This window comes from Carassius auratus, chromosome 12 (genome assembly GCF_003368295.1).
Source record: "Carassius auratus strain Wakin chromosome 12, ASM336829v1, whole genome shotgun sequence".
NCBI classification, from domain to species: domain Eukaryota; kingdom Metazoa; phylum Chordata; class Actinopteri; order Cypriniformes; family Cyprinidae; genus Carassius; species Carassius auratus.
Window position 1 is genome coordinate 5082152 of NC_039254.1, and position 25310 is coordinate 5107461.

The following is a 25310-nucleotide window of genomic DNA, read 5'->3' on the forward strand; positions in this document are numbered from 1 at the left end:
GCTGTAAACATGTACATCATCTGTCTCATCTGCTGTAGTATATCTCCACTTTATGTGTTTTCGTAAGATGTTTCCACTAGACAAAAAATTGATGGAATGTCTTCCTTTCTGTTTTCAGAAAGGGATGGAGCATATTTTCAAAGGAATGTAAAGCTCTTGAGAGAACAGGTCAAATTAAAGTCATACATCTTAAATGGTAAATGCCACGTTGTGCTGTGAGGTCTATCTATCTATCTATCTATCTATCTATCTATCTATCTATCTATCTATCTATCTATCTATCTATCTATCTATCTATCTATCTATCTATCTATCTCTGTCTGTCTGTCTGTCTGTCTGTCTGTCTGAATATTTATGGGACATACTATATATTGTATTTGATATTGGGCTATAGAATTACAGGATGGAAAGGATTATGCATTATATTATAGTACTATATTATTTCTCTATTGTTTTATTTGTACTGTACATATGTAAACTGTCTCTGTATCTCACTAACAAGTTTTAAAAAAAATTTGGTGTGAAGTTTTTTTGGTTTGATCTGGCATTTGTCCATTGACACTTCTTTTCTAGTGCTTTTTAGTATAAACATGACTTTAGTCTTGACCTTCTCACATACCTATGCTCACATTTAGGTCTTCACCCTTACCCCAACAGCCCCAGGCGCGATTCAGAACTGCATTAGCTAATGAAAACTGTCATGACGTGCTGTCACTGCAACAACCCGCACCTCTCCAGTCCAGCGCAACCCTCCTCCAGCCCCCCAAACCCTCCCCTTTGAAACCAAATATGCGCCAAGAGAGATCAGTTATGAGGAGGGAGCCCGCGAGTCCGGCATCATCTGGATTTATCACGTATCAGCTTTGGAACATTAAGACATTGTTCAGTAACACCTCATGATTGACTGCCTTCCTTTGTGAACTGTCTAACTCGCTTCGTGCGCGAATTTTAAACTTTGTGCTTGGGTACCCGTGGCATCTCCAGGTTTTACGCAATGCATTTTTGATCATTATCCTGGGTTTACCATTGTGGAACTGACTGGGGAGTAGAGCGGATAGTTATTTTACTCTTGTACATATATTTGTTTTTGTTAGGCTAGTAATTTTTTTTTTTTACTATATTTCACGGAGTTCACCTTTGGTTCGGGTAAGTGAGGTGCTTGTCACTTTTCTATCGTTGCTGGTTTATCAGAAGGCAAAACAAATATGGCGTGGGTTCTTAAAAATTTGTATTCTTTTTACGCGGACTATACGTGCGTTTGCTTAACAGTGTTTTTGCCGTTTATGTTTTTTTTTTTTTTTTTTTTTTTTTTTGCGACGTGTAGACGCTCGCGTTGCAGGCGCGTAAAGAGCTAACCATTGCAGCGCATACATCGGTAAAATACTTTATTGTATGTACATATGGTAGACTTAATCATAAAAACGTTTCTATGTGCGCCAATAGAGAATTTTGGTTGCTCGACTGAAATCTAAAAGCAATGTGCCCTTACGGAAATTCTTTTGGAAAGAAATTGTAGGCTATGATTCTCCACAGAAGTTTCTGTGTTTGTATGCTTGTGCTAAAGCACATTTTACAGTATTATTACAGTATATACTACAAACTCGCTCATTTGGAACAGTTTCTCAGTTGCGCATGCAAGCGGACAAACAGCTAATGATAAATTCAGTGGATTTGAGCACGTCTAATAATGTATTTTTAATGCTAGATGAGGTCTTCCTGTTTTTCAGCAGAACAGAGCCACTGTGGTGCAGGTAACTTAATTAACGTGAAAAATTAATATTTGGTTACCATTGTTATCCACAGAAGAATGATTCTCAGAAGATGTCTCAGAATGTTGACCCTTTTGCTTCTCTTCACCTTCGTAAAATCTCAAGGTAGTACTGTATATTTTTTCTTGATATTTTGTATCTAAATAATCTTTGTCACTACATATTTGAGTGTGTATCACCTTAGGGACATGACCTGACATTATCATATGAGTCATGTTGTTGTACTATAACAACTATATAGCCTGCATGTTTTATTTTTAGTCATTCTGTGCTAGGTTTATATATATGTATATATATATATATATATATATATATATATATATATATATATATATATATATATATATATATATATATATATATATGTATATGTATATATGTGTGTGTGTGTGTGTGTGTGTGTATATATATATATATATATATATATATATATATATACACACACACACACACAAACACACAAGTGAAAGTGAGTTTCTTAAGTCCTATGATTAATTCAGTGTTACACAATCTTTTTTGCCTTTATTTTAAATGGTCCTGTTTAAAATATTATTATAATTTTTATTTATATATTATATGTAGCTCAATAAACATGGACTCAGATTTTCTACGTAGTGACAAATTGAATATACGTAGAATAACCAAATGTAAAATAACTTAAAACATGTACCCATTTTTAGATGCACAACTGGGAGATGAGACGGTTTTTGACCTGTTTGAAACCAGTGGGATCACACGCAAGACTATCGGTGTGAAGCTTTTCAAGGGTTTGGATAGCGATGCTCCAGCATACCGCTTCATCCGTTTTGACCAGCTCCCCTCGGTCAGCTCCACAGCGGTACAAAAACTTCTTTTGCAGATACAAAACAACGAAGGCTTCATTCTGACAGCCACTCTGCGCCAGGACCGCACATCCCGTGGCACCATTCTTGCACTGGAAGGCCCTGGAGAGCGCAGGCAGTTTGAAATTGTTTCGGATGGAAGAACCAACACTTTAGATTTGGTCTACTGGTGGGCTGATGGCTCACGCAATGTGATCTCTTTTGAGGATGTAGACCTCTCGGATTCACAGTGGAAGAATGTAACGCTTCATGTACATGGAGAGACAGCAACTTTGTACATTGGTTGTGGACTCATTGATAGCTTTATTCTTGATGAACCTTTCTATGAACACCTGAGCGCCACAGGCGGTCGTATGTATGTGGCAAAAGGGGCCACACGAGAAAGCCACTTTAGGGTATGTTTGACTTTACATTATCGAGAAAAGTAAAGTGCATGCCAGTTGAATGCATTAGGACATAAGCTACAGGATATCAAGAATAGGGACTAATGCATTTTTGCTCTTTGTAAGGCAATTTATTTTGCATTAGTAGTTGCAGTGCATGCCAAGCAAGTTGCTGGAAACTGAGTAATAAATCACAGCTGATCCTCTAGTGTTTTGTAAATCCAACCCAACTTCCCAGTCATGGGAGATATATGTGAACGGTTGAAAATTGGCAAAGTTTGCCTGACAGCAGCTGTTGTTTCTTTCAGGGCTTGCTGCAGAATGTACGTTTTATCTTTGACACCCCACTTGAGGACATTCTGGAGAGCAGGGGATGTGATCTTGGAAACCCAGGTAGGAGGGGCTTGTGAGTCTTAACATTATTTTAACACTTTTAGCCAGCCAAAAAAGATTTGTGGGATCAAGATGAAGTTCGTGTTTGATTGGAACTGCTGTGCGGAATATGTAACTCACAGACAGGAAGGGATTCGTTCTGTAATGATGTCCATTTTGTTGGAATATTCTGTGTTTTGGTTTTCTTCAATGTCAGCCGAATGGTGGCTGTGGAAAGAATTTGTTCTTAAACTGCAGGCTTTAGACATATTTCGCTCAGGGGAAGGTTTTTGGCACTTGACACTTAGCTTTCTAAATAAATATGCTTAGAGGGGCTCACGCTTGTGGAGACCTGTGCACACTCACTCAGATTAGCAGCAACCACCGTGACTGAAGAAATTATTAGCTTTGAATTGCCATAATGTGCGTGTATTACAAGCCTGTATTTGCCTAAGTAGGCCATCCATCAATCTGGTTTGGTTTCGTAAGTGTTTTTCAATGTACATCAACACTCACGATTTAGTTTTAAGCTTGTTATGTTGTTATAAATGTACAAATATTGTATTTAGCTCATTTTTAGCTTATATTGAAATGATTTTAACTTGTTAGAAGCAAAGGGACCATGTGTGGGGTCACATAGATGGGTCAGTAGGTCATAAGGCCAAGAAGGATGGGTAGTTAAGTTGAAACATGAATGCAACCACACACTCACACTACCACACACATACACAGAAACACACTTATAGTCACTTGAAGATTAAATGAGTCCTACAGATATAGAAAAACAGTCCTGGTTTCACATAATTGAGTTCAAACCAAAATAACACCATGGTTAAAAAATGTTTTGAGTGTCTAGAATATGTTCAATGTATAACTCTTTACACATGATGGTAATCTACATCATATATCCAGTCATATTTGTTATCTGGCAATAACAAAGCAAACAAGTGAAGATATTTACAAGTGTCTAATCTAAAAACTGAGTGGTTTTTTATGTTAGACTTTTAATAATAGTTTATTGGGGTACCTCACAGTACTGCCCCACCCAGGCTTTAATATTATACCGCTCCTCCTGAACTACTTAAAAATAACTTCAAAAAATTTTGCTTCTAAAGAGGGCAACCAAGAATTGCTGAGATAGGTCTGTGTGCTTAGAAATAGTTTGCTCGCGGTTACATGTGTGTTATATCACAGGGGCCAATGAAACGTTTTCATTTGGCTTCCTATTGCAATCTTCAAGCGCCTGTGTGTCGTGTATAAAGAGGCTTTATTGCAAACAGGTTTAGTTGTCATGCTGTGAGATACCCAATGTCTGCATTCTCCATCTTTGTACTTGCCTTAAAGGTGAAATGTATCATTTTTCCAACATTAAAAGCCTTTTTCTTCTCCCACCTTGCTCAAATAGCTATAAGAAACCCATTTGTAGTTTGACATTCCTCTGAAAAGTGTAAACGCTGTGTGTCTATCAAAACATCTCAACCAACCTGACACAATGTTCCAGTTCTGTGACCACTGACCAGTGACAGATGCTTTTTAGTGCTTTATTTTTGCTTTAAGGGATAGTTCACCCAAAAATGAAAATTCTGTCATAATTTACTAACCCTCATGTTGCTCCAAACTTGTATGAGTTGCTTTCTTATGAAAAGAAAAAAGCAACTCATACAGGTTTGGAACAACATGGGGGTGAGTAAATGATGACAGAATTTTCATTTTTTGGTGAACTATCCCTTTAAAAATTCTGTTATGGATGGGATATTATAGTATACACTACTTCAAAAGTTTTTGGATGTTAAGATTTGTGAAAGAAGTCTGTTATGGTCACCCATGAGGGACCAGTCTGTTCATCACACAAAGCCATTGAGTGGCTTTAGAAGATTTGGAATATAGTGTACAGTGTTATTTATGTTTTTTTGCCCATTTTGGAGAACTTTGGTCACTATGTACATAAATTATTGTAAAGAGTCTCACACATTGAATTGTTGTGCCATGGCTTTTGAACCATCCTATCTGAATTCATGTGTTAATTATAGATGTCTACGTCTAATTAGATTGTCTTCTCTCTTTCCTCAGAGGAGACAAATGTAGTCAGCGAGAATGCAGAGGTTGTGGAGGTTCCATCTTCAATTGCCACCAATGTGATAGGCCAGAATACAGATGTTCCAGCAACCAGCTCCTCAGAACTGATGTGTGAACGTTCCTGTGAAGAACTGGCCAACCTCTTCCAGGAACTCAAGGGTCTCAGAGTTGTTGTTAGCAACCTCATAGATGGTCTGCAGAAAGTGGTGAGTCCTTATGTAACATCCAAATGCAACCCTACACTTTATCATGCCTTAACAAGACTAGGCACCTAGTGTATAACTTCTGTAATTTAGAAAAGAGCCTCTTAGATCTCACACGCAGATAGAGCATGCCATATTGTTGATGTTAACTGATTTTGTCAGATGTTTAAAAAATGTGAGGGCAGTTATGTTTGTGGGCACATGAACGGGATAGTTGGACCATAATTTGTTATCTACAGACATAATCGTGGCAGGAATGTGAGCTCAGTAAATCACCATGTTAGATGTTTTCTGTTGGAAAATGCATGAAATGTATAGTTATTTTGACTGCTGGATATGTTTGAATGTGTGGAAAGAGTGAATGAGGTCTTATTGCAGCATGAAGATGAACAACTGTTTGATTCATTTAAATTCAAACTGACTTTTTAGACAGAAGAAAACACGGCGATGAAGGAAGCACTAAACAAGATGCAGAGTCTTTCAGAGCAGACTATGTGTTGGCAAGATGGCCGTATGTTTGAGGACAAAGAGGACTGGATTGTGGATAGCTGTACTAAATGTACCTGCCAAGAAGGAAAAGTGGTTTGCCGTCAAATTACTTGTCCTCCGGTGGCATGTGCCAATCCTTCCTTCATTGATGGCGAATGCTGTCCAGTTTGCCTTCGTAAGTGGAAGCACAAACATACAGAGATAAATTGCAACCAAATTTGTCTTTCGTTTTTAGCTTAGGAGAGACTTTTAACATGGTACTGTATGTCTTTGTCTAGCAATGGACAGTGAAGATGGCTGGTCTCCATGGTCAGAATGGACTCAGTGCACAGTCACATGTGGAAGTGGCACACAACAGAGGGGGCGCTCTTGTGATGACACAAGCAATACATGTTCTGGACCCTCAATTCAGACACGCAAATGCAGTTTGGGAAAATGTGACCGCAGAGGTATGAATACAATAACTTTATGTGTGATAGCTGGAAGTGAACCATTGTAGCACACTTATACTAACACTGTGTTTTGCAGTCCGTCAGGATGGTGGCTGGAGCTTATGGTCTCCATGGTCATCCTGCTCAGTGACGTGTGGAGATGGTCTGATCACACGTATCCGTCACTGCAATGCTCCTGTTCCACAAAGAGGTGGAAAAGACTGTGAAGGTGATGGACGAGAGACACAAAGCTGCAGCTTGGAACCCTGTCCAAGTGAGTATTGCATATTTAATCACCACAGTTAAATATAAAATATTGTAATAGCTGCATTTCAAAAAACTTTATGCTGTTAAATGTTAACTTTGACAGTGCTAGAAAATTTAAAGCTCAACCCCAAATTGAGCCCAACCACACACATGCTCACTCAAAAACCATCTCATCCACCCTGCTGTTCAGATCTTAACTGGAAAACATTGAGAGGGTGATGTCATTCTTTCCAAGGCTTATATTATCATTAGAACAGGGAGGGTACACAAATTTGGGCAATTTGTTCAATCAGAGAATTATGGCAAAGATGCTTATGAAATGCCTGATGAATGAGATTCACATCGGAGACACGGCAGATGGCTGGGAACACCCTGACATTTTTTAGGTCAGGGGCTATTGAATGTTTAGGATCTGGGCTAACTTTTAGTTTCTGAAAAGCACTGCAAGAAGAGGGCAAGCTATGTGCATTGTGCCTGCTTGTTTTGGCAGTTTATGTGTTATTTCCACATTAGCCAGGAATGTGCAAGCACACAGACTGCAATATATTAGAGCCATTGCATAACATTTAGTCCAAAATGAAATCCAGGTTAATTCATATCTAAAAATGTTTTTTAGCTTTATTAGTTAGTTTCATTACATCATTATCGGTTCTTTGAAGACTGCACTAGAATATCTGCATTTGGTTTTCTTAAAATTGCATAAGCTGAACAATGGCACAATAAAACTAAATAAAATCCACTTTGATATGTAACAAAAACATAATAACAAGCAGATGGACTTTGTCACTTTAAAAACAAAGAACAGTACTTTATATTATATAATTATATAAACACTAATTTCATTAGGTCACAAAACAGATGCTGACTGTACATGCCATCTGGGGGCATTGAGTCACTCTATGAACAGATTTGTGAATCAAACTTTTAGGGTGTTAAAACTAATAAATGCAAATGTATCCCACGTTATGCCATTAAGTCGATGGTGGATGGGGTCCATGGTCTCCCTGGGCAATGTGTTCGGCTACATGTGGAGGGGGTCTGAAGAGTCGTGTTAGGGAATGTAACAGCCCTGAACCACAGCATGGAGGAAGGAAGTGTCTGGGAGACTCCACTGAAAATGAAGTATGCAACCGACAGGAGTGTCCTGTTGGTAAGAAAAACAAACGTATGAACAAAATATGTTGCATGTATGTCCTTTAACAGTGCTTCAATATATGATGTTTTATACTTAAACAGTGCTCTGTTGATTTGATAGATGGCTGTCTTTCGAACCCTTGCTTCTCTGGAGTTGAGTGTATCACAGGTTCTGATGGATCCTGGGAGTGTGGACCCTGTCCAAATGGTTATCGTGGCAATGGAACTTCCTGTGAAGATGTCAATGAGGTGAGCAGTGAATTCACATAACCAACTGATCTGATGCAAAATCCCATGATCTCATGGATTCCTATTAAAATTGGGACTGGATTTTGCCTGTGAAAATTCATCGAACAATGGTAAATATGACTGCACTTGTTCTGCATGTTTGTGCTACAGATATGAATAAGGGATAGTTCACCCAAAAATGAATATTCTGTCATTAATTGCTCACCCTCTTGTCGTTTCAAACACGCAAGACCTTCATCCTGGAAAACAAATTAAGATATTTTTTGATGAAATCCAAGAGCTTTCTGACCCTGTATAGACAGCAATGTAGCTGACGCGTTCAAGGCCCAGAAAGGTAGTAAGGTCATCATTAAAATAGTCAGTGGCTCAATAGTAATTTTAAAAAGCTATGACAGTTTTTGTACAAAATGAAAACAAAAATAACGTATAATCATATATTGACACACGTTCACGACAGTACATTGACGTATCTGTGGGCATTCCTCAGCTTGTAAACAAGGCACAGCACATCCAGGTTCTACGTCAGAACACCAGTTCCTGCCTCAGTGGTACTCTCGTGAATTCATGGTAGAGAATGGCAAGAAAGAGAATGATTGTTGAATAAAGTCGTTATGTTTATTTTCTTTGTGCACAAAAAGATCTCATAGCTTCATAAAATTAAGGCTGAACCAGTGATGACACATAGACTATTTTAACCATGGCTTCACTACCTTTCTGGGACTTGAACATAGTAGTACCCTTGGTGTCTTGAAGGCTTTCGGATTTCATCAAATATATCTTAATTTGTGTTCCGAAGATGAACAAAGGTCTTACATGTTTGGAAGAACATGAGGGTGAGTAATCAATGACAGAATTTGTATTTTTTGGGGCGAACTATCCCTTTAAATGTTGGATGTTTAATAAATTAATAATTTCATTTATTATGCAATTGTGTGTGTGTGTGTGTGTGTTTGTGTAAAGACCTTTAACACTAGCTTGCTCTATTCTTTTTTTTATTATATCTGTTTTCTTTTTATTTATAAGCCCATGCTACGTGTATTGTGTTAACCTAACTGAGACTTGTTATAGCATTGCTCTTTTTGTTGTTGTTGATTGCTTCCACTGTCCTCATTTGTATGTCGCTTTGGATAAAATGAATAAATGAATAAATGTAAATGTAAACGGATTGCGTTGTGAATTGACTTTTCTAGATGTGCACTGACTAAACTACAATAAAACTAAATCCCATATATTCCACTGAAGACCAAACCATATCTATAGACCAGAATATCATGGAGACTAGGGGCCAGTTATTTTAACATGGCAACCACCAAACAATACTCTAGCAACTACCCAGGACACCCTAGGAACCCCATAGCAATGCCTTGGTACCATGTCGATGAATTTTACACGGTCAAGAAACTGCAGTATGTATATGCAGTACATATCTATCAATTCTGATCCTTGTACTGTTTTCCTCTTTCTCTCTTTTTGCATTCTGTGGTGTGCAGTGCGATATGGTATCAGATCTGTGTCATAAGGTGGGTGGCCTACAGCAATGTGTGAATACAGACCCCGGATTCCACTGTCTCCCCTGCCCCCCACGCTACAAAGGGACTCAACCCTACGGCATGGGAGTGGAGTCAGCTAAAACCAACAAACAGGTCAGTCATATATACATCACCCCGCATACCACTTACCGAGTAGCTAATTTACGTCCAGCCTCCCAGCAGATAACCTCAACAAGTTCTCAACGTTCTGGGTCATGTGTGTTTAAATAGACAAAGTTTTAGTATCTGTTGTTTTTTCCTTATGAATAGGTGTGTGAACCCTACAACCCCTGCAAGGACAACAGCCACAGTTGCCACAAGTATGCTGAATGCATCTTCCTTAGTCACTTCAGTGACCCAATGTACAAGTGCGAGTGCCGTATCGGTTATGCTGGAGATGGCATCATCTGTGGAGAGGACTTTGATCTGGATGGATGGCCAAACCAGGATCTTGTGTGTGGAGCAAATGCCACCTACCATTGCAAAAAGGTACTACATAGCTACATTAACCAGTGTTTTGCCCCTCATTTGGATTGATGTGTCAACTGAATAGAAAAAAATTATAGAACATGTGAATATACTGAGAAAAAATGCTGAGACTCAAGATGTCTCTGCATTGGTTGAATTTAATGCAATCCAGACCTTAAGATTTAGCTGAGGACTGCTTTGAGTGGGTTTCTAAGGAATATAAAATGGAAAGAAATATTTTTCACCTTAATAAACCCCACAGGACAATGGCATCAACTCAGGCAGGGGGCCCAGTGACCATGAACTAGAGGAATGTTTTGATTTGGCCCGGTGTTTACTGTCTATCGTGCCTTTTTGGAATCGTATATTTTATATCCCTTAAACGTCTTTGTGGTGAGGTGTTTAGCCAAAGGGAGGGAGAACAAAAGTAATAATTACATCATTCTTCTCCTGTGATGGATAATTGCTTGATTATGTCATGATACACCGTGGAGAAAAACCAGGACCAGAATCTGCAAAACATCATGGATCTGAAGCCTGGGAAGCAATGAGAGCCAAGCGAGAAAGCAATAAAGGATAAAATACGTGCACATAATAAATAAAGGAAAATATTGGTAATGCACAGAATGAAAAATTGAGATATCATAGCAGAAGAAGCTTGAAATTCTTAGTACTATATGTGGTTGATTTGATGCGGTTCATTTGATATGAATAACTATTAGTGTCAGATTTCTGGAATAAGGCCTTGTTTTACACTGCACACCTAAGTGAAGCAGTAGTGTGATAGCCTGGGCCCAAAATTAACTAAAATAATTGCTTCAAGAATTATTTCATGAAAAAAGTTAGTTATAATAATCAAAAACCACATATGTATGCCATCATTGAGAAGTTTTTTAAGAAGTATATTATGCTCATAAAGACTGCATTAATTTCTTAAAAAATAAAATAAACAAAGTAATATTGTGTGTGTGTGGGGGGTATTATTACAATATTAAATAGCTGTTTTCTTTATTTGAAAGCATTATTTATTCCTGTGATGGCAAAGCCATTACTCCAGTCACGTGATCTATCAGAAATCATTCTAATAGTGTATGTTGAAACATTCCATATTATTGTAAATGTTTGTAAGCAGTTGTGCTGCTGAATGTTTTTGTGGAAACCATGACACATATATTTTCATATGTTCATAGATATTATTTAAAAAAAATGATTCACTGTGTGTGTTCTGGTGGCTTATTTTGATATTTTCTACAGATGTGTTACCACATGCACCACATGCAATTTATGATGTTACATTTTCCACTGTGGAGGATGTGCAGGTTGCAAAAGGATGTTTTCTTTAATAGACATTATTAAGTCACATTTAAGTAGTCTTCAGTTTTTGTCAGATTATGATTTTTACAGATCAACATGCACAGTTTATGCTTTCCCTGTGAAACAAGCCTGTGTTTAACTTTTTTTTCTTTCTTTCTGCAGGACAACTGCCCAACACTGCCCAACTCTGGTCAGGAGGACTTTGACAATGATGGGCAAGGAGATGCCTGTGATAAAGATGATGATAATGATGAAATTGTGGATGAAAGGGTAAGGTAGATTTAGTACATGTGAGGTTTATGGATTTGTAAGAGTGTGTGCTGTTCATATAAAAACATGTATATGATATATTGATTCCAGGACAACTGCCCCCTGATGTACAACCCCAGGCAGTATGACTATGACAAGGATGATGTCGGAGACCGTTGTGATAACTGCCCATATGAACATAACCCTGCTCAGACCGACACTGACAACAATGGGGAAGGAGACGCCTGTTCTATTGATATGGATGGAGATGGTACAGGAAGCTTTGATTGTCATTTATAATCCATGTGACTCATTTTGGATTGCAACAGATGTGACTCACATATCCTTTTCTTATTTCTATTCTTAGAGATTCTAAACGAGCGAGACAACTGCCCTCTCATTTACAACACAGACCAGAAAGACACTGATTTAGATGGTGTCGGAGACCAGTGTGATAACTGCCCCTTAGTCCACAACCCACAGCAGGTCTGGAGAAAACTGAGTGCTTTTGCAGATTCAACTTCTTTATTCATTGTTTTAAAGAATGTACCATTTTGTTTTTGCAGACGGATGCAGATAATGATCTAATTGGAGACCAGTGTGATGACAACCAGGACATAGATGAAGATGGCCATCAAAATAACATGGATAACTGCCCATACATACCCAATGCAAACCAAGCCGACCACGACGGAGACGGGAAAGGAGACGCTTGTGATCATGATGATGATAATGATGGCATTCCTGATGACCGGGATAACTGCAGACTAGTTTCCAACATAGACCAAATGGACTCTGATGGTAAAAACAGTGTTATATGTACTTTATTAAAAAAACACCCTCTTATTTTGGTCTCTGATTATAGTACTGAAAAGAATCTATTATTTATCATTCATTTGTATCTTGTTTTTCTTTCCACTATATTAAATTGGTAATTTACGTCCTTTACAACAAGTTCCTATTAATTAATGTTATTCAATGCATTAACTCACAATGAGCAATTCATTTGTTTCAGGACTTATTAATCTTTAGTAATGTTAAATAAAAACTTTTCATCGTTAGCAGAGGTTCATTTAAGAATATTAGCAGATAAACTATTATTTAGATTTCAATAAAGTATTAATACATTTTGAAATGAACAATAACTAAGATTAATACATGCTTTACCAAGGTATTTTGTCTTTGATAATTACATTGCATGATTATTGTATTGTAGATCCGTGTTTATCTTTAAAATTATTTGCATAAACAATGTTAAGAACACAAATCTATGAACATTTTAGGAAAACTTTAATATATTTGCATAACAAATATTACCTTGCGTTTTGAATCGCTACACTAACACTTCTTACAGAACTCTTCATATCTCGCTTCATATATCATATCTCGTTTCTGGTCTTTACCATTTCACTCCAGAATAAGGAATGTGTTGAAATAATGATGTGACTAATTATTGATATACGGCATGATGTGCACGGTTGTTCTGCTGATTACCAGAGAACTGAGGAAACTGATAAACAACGTTAAGAATTTTCCTCTGGGGTCCTCACACCTGTTTGTCTTAATACACAATCCTGCATTCAATTTTTGTATGTCATGCAAGAGTCTGTTGTTTTGGACGTTGTTCATATTTCCTATGAGGGTCGTCCAAGAATCTGTCCCATAAAACAGAAAATCAAAGACAAGGCATAAAAAGCATGCAGATAAGAAATGCATAAATGTCTCGCTGGCATCAGAAATGCTGAGGAGTTGCATCCCAGGGTAGTGCTCCACATCTCTTTGTGTTTTATGAGGTATTTTAGACACAGATATACGCAGCTTGACATTAAGCCTAAATGGTATAATGGTTGAATAAGTTCTCTGTTGTCAGGCCATGCTTACTGCATGCGTTCTCTTCTATAAAGTTGATTTGAAATTTAAGTGGGGTGAAATTTGCCTTGGCATTCCAAAGGGTGCTCATTTCGGCAGCCCTCTGAACTCCAAGTGCTAGCTGAAGCTGTCACGGTCTATGGGGAGATTGGAGATCTTTGAGGTTTTGTTGGCTTAGAGAGACAATCCTAAAGCTTTGGGAAAAGCCATTGTTTTCCAGTTTTCCTTAGTACTTCTTGGCTAGGGCTACACTATGATGCCAGTAGTTCGCAGATCAAATGATTGAATGTTTTGAAGCTTAGATTTGAATTTTCTAGGTCAGTGGCTTTGGAGTATTTTATGAAGTGGTTATACTGATAGTCTTAACACGACTGGCGTAAATGGCTTTCTATGACCTCATAAGCTCGTAATGATTTGTTTATAATTATTTGTCTAGTTTAATCTACTTTTGACATCCACTCAGCAGCTGGTTTACCGTTCACATATTTTCTCTCAGGTGATGGCCGTGGTGATGCCTGTGAGAATGATTTCGACAATGACAAGGTCCCGGATATCTTTGATGCATGCCCGGAAAACAGTGCAATCAGCGTCACAGATTTCCGGAAGTTTCAAATGGTTCACCTCGACCCTAAGGGAACCACACAGATCGATCCAAACTGGGTGGTCCGAAACCAGGGCAAAGAGCTTGTGCAAACTGCCAACTCCGACCCTGGAATCGCAGTGGGTAAGTGAGCTGTAACGCAAACGTTTCCATGCATAAGTTAAAACGTGCCAGCATTGATTTGTGGATTGTTGTTTTTTTTCACAATAACAGGCTTTGATGAGTTCGGCGCTGTGGATTTCAGCGGGACCTTCTATGTGAATACAGACAGGGATGATGATTATGCAGGCTTTGTGTTCGGATACCAGTCTAGCCGACGCTTTTACGTAGTCATGTGGAAACAGATCACGCAGACGTACTGGGAAGACAAGCCATCGAAGGCGTTTGGCATCTCTGGCGTCTCTCTTAAGGTGGTCAACTCCACCACAGGCACTGGGGAAAATTTACGCAATGCATTATGGCACACAGGCAACACCAAGCAGCAGGTGAACTCTCCCCTTCACTTTTATAAGTCCTGACAGATTTCTCTTTTCATGCCATTACTAACAATAAACTGTCCAATAAATTCCCATGATTCAAAGCAGTGCTGTCTGTCTTAGTGCTTAAAACGATGGATGGCTTTCCAATATCTTTTAGGTGCGCACTCTGTGGCACGACCCGAAGAATATTGGCTGGAAAGACTATACCGCCTACCGCTGGCATCTCATCCACAGGCCGAAGACTGGATTCATTAGGTATAGACTTAGACTCCATCTTGCATTTTCGTGATATGCATTGAATTTATTTTAATAGAATAAAAAATTTATGTTTTATAAAATTATATAAAAAAGTTACATTCTATCAATAATGTTTTAATATTTTATACATTTTATAAAAAAAAGAAAAAGAAAAAACAAACATAAAAAAAAACTATGAAAATGTAATATTTATAAAAATATGACTTTCTCCTCCAGAGTTGTTGTGTATGAAGGCAAGCAGATCATGGCAGACTCAGGCCCCATTTATGACAAAACGTTTGCAGGTGGAAGACTCGGGTTATTCGTTTTCTCGCAGGAGGCCGTCTTCTTCTCTGACCTCAAATATGAATGCAGAGGTGAACAAATATGACTTTAGTTAGAGATGAAAACATTTAAACGTCCCTCCTTTTCCTATTATTAAGATATTTTCTTTTCATTTTTCTTTTCTTTTTCATTGTTTTTTTTTTTTTTTTTGTCAGATAAGTAAATGTGGCTGGAGTGCTGTATCTATTGTCATGGACTATTTCGATCAATGCAAAACTGGATCAGTGTAGTGCCTTAGTAAAAGATAAAAATGAGACTTTCTGCAATAAGTGCCTGTATAAAAGCCAGATCTACAGACCAGAGGTGCCTTCAAGAGGTGAATATACCTCCTGCTGGACAAGTATGAAAGGAAATAAATATCTGGTCAGCATTGCTTTAGAGTCTCAGTTAAATGTTGCACAAATTATGAGTGTTGAGGGTTTATCATTTTTCTTTTCATATACTTTATTCTTTTATATGTCTTTCAAGTCATTCTTGTGGAGAACCTTTTTTTCTATCTTTTTTTTCTTTTTTTTTTGCAATGTTTAGGGGAGATGTATTATATTCTGACCTTTTTCCACTATCTACTGTAACTTATTTGTCTTTTTTTTCTGTTTATTAGTTATCATTCCTTTTGTAATGTATCCCTTGCTGACTAATTGTAAATACTTATTTATTCGTTTACATTGACAATTTTTTACAGATGAGGTTAAAAAGAATGTCTTGCATATGTTATCAAATTGCATTCATGTCAGTAAGGCTTGGTCATTGGCCATTACTGTACAGTATGTGACAAGAGGAAGTGTAATGTAATATTCCTGAACATTTCAGAAGTGTTTTTTTTTTTACTACAGAGAGTGCATGTAAGTAACCATCGCTTAACACCGGTCCTCTGTGACCCCAGCCGCAGAGACTTTTCTTGCTCTCATAGGTACAATGGTGACAAACCAGGATTGTGATCTCAGCACCTCTCCAGTTTCTAGATCACCCTAACTTGGCATTGAACCAGCAATTTTTCAGATATTCATTCTACCTGCACCCTCTTTTGCTTTGCATATTCACTAAGAAGCACCATTCAGTGAGAAATTTAATATAAATTTCATATTTTTATGAGCTGATAAAGGAATATATATTACGCCTCTCATGTACCTGCTTTAAAAACTCAACTTGTTTCATTTACAGTGGTTTCATTCACCATTCAACACAGAGCACTTCATTAGATGTTAAATTTAAAATTAATCTACAGTGTATGGCTTGCTGCTAATCACATTTCTCGGTATCATACTTGTTTTTTTATTAACTAACAAACAGTTGTTTTGATATTTTGATTACTCATAAGCGTTTTCATGGCAAATATGTGATGAAATAACTTTTGTCAATAAAATTCTATTAAAAAATGACATGATTCTAAAAATTCTAAGATTCTAAGATTAAGATTTCAGTTGCCTTTTTAAAAGACTATATTTGAGAGTAATGTGTTTTAAATGCATATAACATTTTCATCCTTTTTAATATAAACTGATCAGCTTAAAGGGGCAGTCCACCCCAAAATTAAAATTTTATGTGTATCTGCTTATCCCCAGGGCATCCAAGATGTAGGTGACCTTTGTTTCTTCAGCAAAACGCCAACAAAGATATTTAACACAAATATATTTTTTTTTCAGTCTGTCAGTCTTATAGTCTTAAAAAAACAAACAAAACAAAATTAAACCTTGTGGCTCATGATGATACATTGACGTGTAAAGACACAAAACGATTGGTCTGTGCAAGAAACTAAACCGTATTTATATCGTTTTTTACCTCTGATTCACGCAATGTCCGAACTGTTAGAACTCTCCAAAGCACGTCCTCCAGAGCACGTTCTCAGCAGCAGGCGCATGGGGCATCTTCTTCTTCTTCTTGCCTCACAGGTAAGTGGATTACCACCACCAGTCTCTCAAGTGGACCATTGACACTCCTAATTGAGATTGTAAATAGAGTGTAATTGGTCCATTTGAGAGATTGGTGGCGGTAATGCACTTATAAGTCTGCCATGCGCTGTAAAGCAAGAAGAAGAACGTGCACATGAAAACGCTTAGTAGAGTTCTAACAGTTTGGAGATCGCATGAATCAGAGGTAAAAACCTATATAAATACTATTCAGTTTCTTGCACAGGCCGATCGTTTTGTGTCTTTACACATCAATGTATTGTCACCAGCTGCAGGGTTTAATTTGGCTTTGCTTGTCTATGTTTGGTTGTTGTTGTTGTTGTTTTAGTTTATGTTTTAGCTGTGATTCCCATTCACCTCCATTATAAGACTGACAGACTGCAACGGTTGAGCTAAAAATCTTCGTTTGGATTCTACTGAAGAAACAAGTCACCCACATCTTGGGTGCCCTGGGGGTAAGCAGATAAACATAAAATTTTAATTTTAGAATTGTGTAATTCAAATTGATGGGAAATAATTAAATGCAATATCTATTCAAATACATAAATCTTAAATTTAAGATTTGAGTCTGGGACACCTCATGAGCGCAATATGTTGAAATCACATAAGTGATCAAATTAAACGTTTACTTTTTAGCAGATTTCAATGGCAATGGCACTGGGAACCAAAGGAACCAAAAACTAGCTTCTTTTTCTAAGTGATCCATGATGCTAAGAGCAAGTTGTCGGTGCAACATAAAAAACACTACTAAGTGCATCTTTAATGAATCTATTCTTAATTCAACGTAAGCCTAATTTAAATTTGTGGTTTAATTCATTAATGCAAACAGAGGCATGGACTCCTAAAAACCATTACAAATGAGCTAACCATGTCCAATTTTGGTAGTCTTTTTCTGTCTTCCATCTGGTAATCCTCTGGGCTCTCTTTGGAGCATTTAGAGGAAAACAGTGCTTGGTGAAATTAAGGCAGCATGCTGTCCTAGAGTAATTCTTGTCTCTGAAAGAGTGCCCACATTTCACTGCTTTCAGATGCTACAGAGCATTTTGCATGCTGATGTGGTAAAGATATGCGAGCATGAGTGTGTTTTCAGCTGACACAACTGTGCAATTAGGGGATAATTAAGGGGAAGTGCTGTGTTAAATCTAATGATCGGGCCACATAGCAACAGGGGAAAAACAGATAAAAAAAAAACAGACACAGAGACGTGCATGTGAAGTATCTGAAGCTGATTCTATTATCTTTCATGTGGGGAATCTGTGGTTCTTGAAAGCAGAGGATTTTTAGACACTGGAGAACATCATGAAATATGTCATCTTGATGCACATGAATGAGGCTCTCTAAAGCTTGGATGTTGTGTTACCATTATTTAGTAGGCCTATAAACAGATCCAGCTGTGCTCACGGTACACTGCAAACCCAGTCACACAGACAGCATTATGAACTTTATGCTTCTGCTGTAATTTTCACGTGGAGGAAGCTGAGCAATGTGTCTTCTGAGGAGACGTCAGATGCAGTTTTTGTTCCAGGGACAGGCACAAAACAGTAAGAAAGGAAGAGATAAATCTCAGAGTAAGCTTCTAGAAATGCTGTTAAGTGTCTGTTTCTGGAAAGCATCATTAAAAACAACATTAAAGCTTTTGCAATATTTTGTATGATTGAAGCATCTAGGTAATAAAATAAAACACTTGAGATATTGCAGGACCACAGTGTTTGAGCAAAAACACTGTGTCATGGTCCATATCTATCTATCTATCTATCTATCTATCTATCTATCTATCTATCTATCTATCTATCTATCTATCTATCTATCTATATATATATATATATATATATATAATAAGACATAAAACATAGAAGGAGATACAATAAAATAAAATAAAAACACTGAAAAATTATCCAATTCAGTCAAAGCCAATTCAATATTATGGTATGAGATGTTCTTGTGATTTCTGTAGTGGAGATTTTCTTAAGTGAAATTTACAAAAGCCAATAATCTGACAACATTTTAGGATTAGGGTTTGAATTTAAGGCATCTTGCCTTAACTGTAAAATACATAAATACATTTTAATGCATTACTGCATCTCACTCTTTATTGACATATCCATCAGTATGAAAAATAACTGTAATGACAGAAATATATAAATAAAGTGATAAAATGCAAGAAATCCAGTAGCTGAAATTTATGAACTGGACAGGCCAGAAATAGTTTCCTCTTTTTCTTCGAGACAAAAATAGCTCATGGAAAAATCTCAATTTATTTTGCTTAAATATTTACATATACATGTAATTAACCATTTTTAAATAAATAATACAAATATAAAGTGGGGTACTTATACTGTTACTAATGTTTGGGTGACTAATATTTATTATTATTATTTTTTAAGAAATCATTTTATTCTTACCGAAGCTGCATTTATTTGAAAGGCTAAAAACATTAATATTGTCAAATATTATTACAAAAAATATATATATATATATATATATGTTTTAAAATGTAATTTATTCCAGTGAAGGAAAAGCTGAACTTTCATCATTCATTACTCCAGTCCGTGTCACATGATCCTTCAGAAATGATTCTAATATGCTAATTTGCTGCTCAACACATGCTAATGATCAATTTTTTGGAGGACCACTTGAACAGCAAGCCTTTCAGAATTTGATATTATTTGGGAAGAGATGGTTCAGATGTTCAGTAGCAAAAATGGAAAGTTTGACACTGACCTTTATCTCCTGTACACCGTGTGACTGTGCAAATGAGTGCAAAGCCAAACTACTGAAGCAAAGCCATTTCCAGTAATCCCTATAGTCCTACAAAACTGGCCTAGAGATATTGTTGCAGGTCAAAAAAATGTGCAGAAAGAGCGATGAGAACTCTTTTATTACATGAGTATGTTTTTGAAATGATTTTGTCTGCTGTTGTCATTGTAGTTCCAGCAGGGGTAAAGTGTGGAAGACTAATAGGTCATGGTGAGTAGAACGGCCCAGTGCTGTTTTTGAACATTATTGCACATCCATCTTAGCAGTGCATTTCCTCTCTCAAGACCCCAAATGACTACCTGCATTAAAAAGTTCATTAATTATAATCATCTCTTAAAATATTACTCTCATCTTTTTTGGAAGAGTATTGCAGAGGCCAAGAAGGCGGAAACGAAAACATTTTCCATTTTCCATGTTTTTATAATTCCTCTTTCAAGACCCAAGCCTTCCATATGTGGCAGGATGGACCCATGATGCAATAAAAATCTTTTATGGAAATTGGGGGGCAAAGTTCAAAGTTTATTGACTACTATATCATCTGCAGTGAACACATAAAAGATGCAGTGATTACATAAAAGGCAATAAATTGATGTAATGTGGGCCGCCCGGTTGTTTTTTAGTGACCTCAATATTTGGATGATGAGCAAACTAATTAACGCACAATGTAAGAATGTTAACAAGTTTTCCTCGAAAGAACACAACGGAGGCTTATTCCTTAAAGGAATAGTAACCCTCAAAATTAAAATTTGTTGTAAATGTACTTACCCTCACACAATCTTAGTTGCATGTGTGTTTGTTTCTTCATCAAAACAGATTTGGAGAAATGTAGCACTACATTACTTTCTCATTAATGGATGAGAATGAGAGTTTGAATAGCTGCACTGTAAAAAAATTCTTGTTGTTTTTACAAAAACTTTTTGGCAGCTGTGGTTGCCAGAATAATTTTGTAAAAATACAGAAAACTGTAAACACATTTACGTCAAAAACTGTTAATTTTACAATATAAAGCTGTAATTTACAAACAAGAAAATGTGAATATAAACCAGTAAATTCAACAACACACAAAATTAAATCTGTTTTGTACCTTGAAAATACTGACAACCACCATAATAATAAAGATGGTACTGTATAAGAGAAAGCCACATGAAGTATCAAAGCTCATCACAAGTAGCTTCACCACAAGCAGAAGTATATATTAACATATAGAAGGTGCACATTTATGGAAACACAAAACACCATCATGGTAACACACGTGATACTTAAATAATACAAAAAACTTTCATTAAGCAACAGAAGATGTAACATAAAGCTCAAATGTACATAACTGATAACAAGAACTATTTAAAAACATGATTATTTAAACAAAATACTTTCAAACGTGGAGTGTCACGCAGGGAATTCTGGGAATATCAGTTTACAGTTTTAGACTGTAAATTATACATTGATTTGTTCTTTTTTTACTTCTAAAAGCTGTATAATTAACAGAATTTTACTGTAAATTTACATTAAATGCTTTGTTAGATCTTTTACAGTTTTTCCCTGTATATAGTACGGGAACTTACTGTTAACCTATTATCAGTTTTTTTACAAAATTTTACAGTTAAAATTACACTTATTTTTTACAGTGTGTGCTATTATATCAAAATAATCCACATGACTCCACTTATCAAATACAAACATCAAAATTTTAATTTTTTTGTCCAAAGTCATTGGGTTCATTTGTGTTTTGGATCCCCACTGGCTTTCAGTGCATGGACAAAAACATTCTACGTCATAAAAAAAATATACATATATATATATATATATATATATATATATATATATATATATATATATATATATTTTTTTTTTTTTTTTTTTTTTTTTTTTTTTTTTTGAGTGAACTATAAGGTCCCCTAAGGTGAATTTTTTTTTCAAAAACAAATCAATTGTCTTAAAATTGGCAGAAATGTGTGACCAGTTAGCAGACTTAATGTCTTTCACACATGTTCTGCTATTGGTTCATCTAACAGATACTAATGTTGTGGCCAAAAACAACAGCTTGTTTCACAGATACCCATAGAGCGAGAGGAACTGAACTGTCAAAACAATGGCTGAGCTCTCACTAATCACACTCTGTGGCCATTACATGCTTAATAACATTGGCTTACTCATATGCATATTTATCCTATAGGTCTAAGTTTATTTCAAGCAAAGCTTTGCATATCATACCAGTTTTGCCAGTTAAATCTCTTGACCCAGAAATGTGTTAACTATTTCATGTTATCTAAACATCTTCACAAAAAGCAGACACATCATTAGTTACCTTCATTAATCATACTTTACTGACAGGCAGACTATTTTTTTATATAAGATAGAAAAAAATGGGAAAGGAGTTCAAAATTGTTGTTTTACATTAATCCAAAGGTCAGTAAAACTGCTTTCTCATGTTTACATCTTAACAACACCTTCATCAAGATTCAGTGTCAAAATACATGCCGTTCCCTTTTTTATGACCAATGAAGTTTGATTACAATTTAAAACAGCTTGTTCCAAATCTCCTCAGCTCGTTAAGGAACCACATGGAAAAACCCAGTCTGTTTCATTCATTCACATAAAGGTGTAAGTCATCTGCAAAGGTAACATGCTTATTTTAAATGCATTTGATGTGAGTACAAACAACTTAAACAAAGACACCAGTCTGACTTCACTATTGGCAAGCAAATAAAGATGAATTAATTCTGCAAGGGTGCCAGTTTCAATGTTTTGAAAATAGAGGGACCACAAGACCAAGGATTCATTTCAGAGCAAATTACAGATGCATCTTTTCAGTTGTCGCACAAAGGAATGGCAAATTGATGATGTATGTTTCAGGGTAGATCAAGAGGATATTAACACTGGCACATGCTGGCCATGAGATGAGCTCATGGAGGAAGTTCAGCACATTTAAAACACCAGCCACTTTCACATTTCTGTGTACCCAGCCAATCATCTGTCTGAGAGGCAAAGCCGATTAGCTCTGCACTCAAAACACCAAAAATGGAGTTGAGGTCATGAAGGAAGATGGCAGATTAAATTAGGAAAGCTTTACATAAAGCAGGCTCTCAAAGTGTTAAGAGTTATTAACTTCATGGGCAAATCTCTGTGGGGTGCTGCTGTTCTAAACAGTCAAATTCTCCAGCCTCTTATTTTTTCTCCCTCATGTTTTAAATATGTTCCTTTGATACATTTAAAAGCCAGCAGTCAGATATTATAGACAGGACTGGATAAAAAATATACGTTTTGAGATTAATTGCAGTTGAAGCTCCTAAAGGGACATGGAAATGGTTAAAAAAATTAGATGGGATGAAAAATTCTATTTCAATGCTTTTACATTTGCTTGCAAAATTTTTGTGATGACAATCATAGGCAGTGGCAGAAAAAACTATATGTGAGTAAACACAAATGTTTTGCAAGAGAGTTTCTTGGGTGAATGCAATGCTTTTGTAAAAGAACACAAAAGCATTGAAATAGAATTTTCCTTCTCATGTCTTTTTTTTTCATCACCATGTCCCCTTAAGGGCTCCATAAAATCTTTATTTGAACTCATTTTCATCTCAATATTAATAATATTTCAAGCTTAATCTTTTTTTACTGTATACCGATTGTGCTTCAGCTGTGACACACGTGTGCTGCTAAATCTAAAACATTATTTTATCTTCAGCTGCGACACAAGTCATTGTTACCAAAGTTTGGCATTCAAATTAAGTGTGAGATTAAGCACATGCATTGTGAAATATTGGCAATAAAATCACGTTTTTATTCAGTAATCATCACAGGCTGCACGCAGTAACAAATAGTGTAACTTGTGAAGTCTGGTTCAGAAGCAGATGACACTTATGAACTGATTCTTTTCAATGAATCAACAGCATACATTGACCGATTCACATACAAATGACTCTTTTGAGCCATTCAGACATTCAAAACGACTCAAGTTCATTCATATGGACAGACAGACAGACAGACAGACAGACAGACAGACAGATAGATAGATAGATAGATAGATAGATAGATAGAGATAATGTAGCCAGCAGAATAGCTTGAAATATACCCAAGTGAGTTGTTATTCATATGACTTTTTTTTTTAGTTGTTCTTTATTTGGTCTTTCTAACATTATTTGCACAGCAAAGTGCTTACAAGAATGCCATTGAGTTTTCTGCCAGTGGTCTACAAATGGCTGATATAAATCAGGGGAGGTAATGCAGACTTTATTCTCAGAGGAGTCTGAGAATGCAGTATGCAGTTTGCTTACCACAGCTCTTCATGGACTGGACCCAGTGTAAGAGCCTCTGTGGGGTGGACCTGCCGGCAGGGATGGCTTTTCCAGATGCCGGCAGGGATGTCTTTTCTGAGTCCGGACTACAGCCTACATGTCCAAAGTGAACTGCAGAACTTGTTGGGCCAGGAGGTTTCTCCTGCACTCAACCTGAAACATATGCACGTAAACGCCGCATGTGGCCCCAATCAATGACGTGACCCAAAAAAGTACAGCTGAGAACGTACACACTAAGTGGCAGTTCCTGCCAAAGCACGCAACCGGCTAACAAGCGGCTGCCTGGCGGGCACATAGCGTCAGGGGCCTTTGTGCGTCACAAAAGAATGACAAACTGAGGCCAGCTGTCAGATTTGTCCTGATCTCAATTTCAGCACTATTGCAACATAATCCTGGGAACTGGTCAACAGCCCGGGGACAGTCCAAAACAACCCAAACACAAATGCCAACGATTGAGACATAAAGCTGACTCTGGCTGGATATCTCTGCACGTGTCCGCTTCCTGTCTGAGAGGCTATGCCATGGTTACAGTGAATAATATAAGCAGGCTGTACCACGCCAGAGACAAATGATAGACTAAAGACAAGGTTAGGTGGAGACTAACAACATGATCTCCTTTGATTTATGAAGTAACCTCAAGTTGGATTTTGGGAAGTTCTTGTTTTCAACAAACAGGACATTTAGTTCTTATGTGCGTGTTGACATTTCATCTGTCTTTCCTTTAAGCCAGTAACTGGAAGAAAACAGCCTTCTGTGAAGCACTAAAACAAAGTTGGAATGCTTTGAAGCATTTATGCTACTCCGTTCCTATATGCGCACAGGTGTAGATCATAGGTGTTGACAAAGCCACCGATTAATCTTTATTCTCTGTCCTTCCTTTGATGTAAGAAATATCACAAGTCTTAACGAGATCTAAAAAATACTATTAAGGCACAAGAGAGTAATTGAAATAGCATTCCTTATTTGAATAATGGAATAAGCATGTGAAAATGACTTTAAGCGGTAGGTGATAAACTGATGGTAACCTCGTAAAACAGAAAGTACACAA

General features: G+C 36.8%; 1 protein-coding gene across 2 annotated transcripts; it reads left to right on the forward strand.

Moving 5' to 3' along the window:
• Positions 1–497: 497 nt before the first annotated feature.
• On the forward strand, positions 498–15868 carry LOC113111584 (thrombospondin-2-like). Of its 2 annotated transcripts, XM_026276468.1 has the most exons (21): positions 498–1146; positions 1804–1874; positions 2450–3006; positions 3303–3387; positions 5437–5648; positions 6075–6309; positions 6413–6583; positions 6663–6839; positions 7809–7982; positions 8088–8215; positions 9706–9858; positions 10015–10233; positions 11689–11796; positions 11887–12046; positions 12143–12261; positions 12342–12576; positions 14141–14368; positions 14459–14730; positions 14882–14979; positions 15199–15338; positions 15462–15868. In XM_026276468.1, the coding sequence occupies exons 2-21, from the start codon at positions 1808–1810 to the stop codon at positions 15467–15469; spliced, it is 3546 nt and encodes a 1181-aa protein (XP_026132253.1). In that variant the 5' UTR covers positions 498–1146; positions 1804–1807; the 3' UTR covers positions 15470–15868. The 2 variants fall into 2 exon arrangements, with proteins under 2 accessions (XP_026132253.1, XP_026132252.1); XM_026276467.1 differs by lacking the exon at positions 15462–15868 and having other exon boundaries at positions 500–1146; positions 15199–15455.
• Positions 15869–25310: the final 9442 nt, after the last annotated feature.

Excerpts from the sequence above, each read along its gene's own strand:
- LOC113111584 (XM_026276467.1), top strand. The coding sequence starts at position 1,808 with ATGATTCTCAGAAGATGTCTCAGAATGTTGACCCTTTTGCTTCTCTTC. Across the intron at positions 12,047-12,142 it reads TATTGATATGGATGGAGATG|AGATTCTAAACGAGCGAGAC; the intron begins GTACAGGAAGCT and ends TTCTATTCTTAG. Across the intron at positions 14,980-15,198 it reads CCGAAGACTGGATTCATTAG|AGTTGTTGTGTATGAAGGCA; the intron begins GTATAGACTTAG and ends TTTCTCCTCCAG.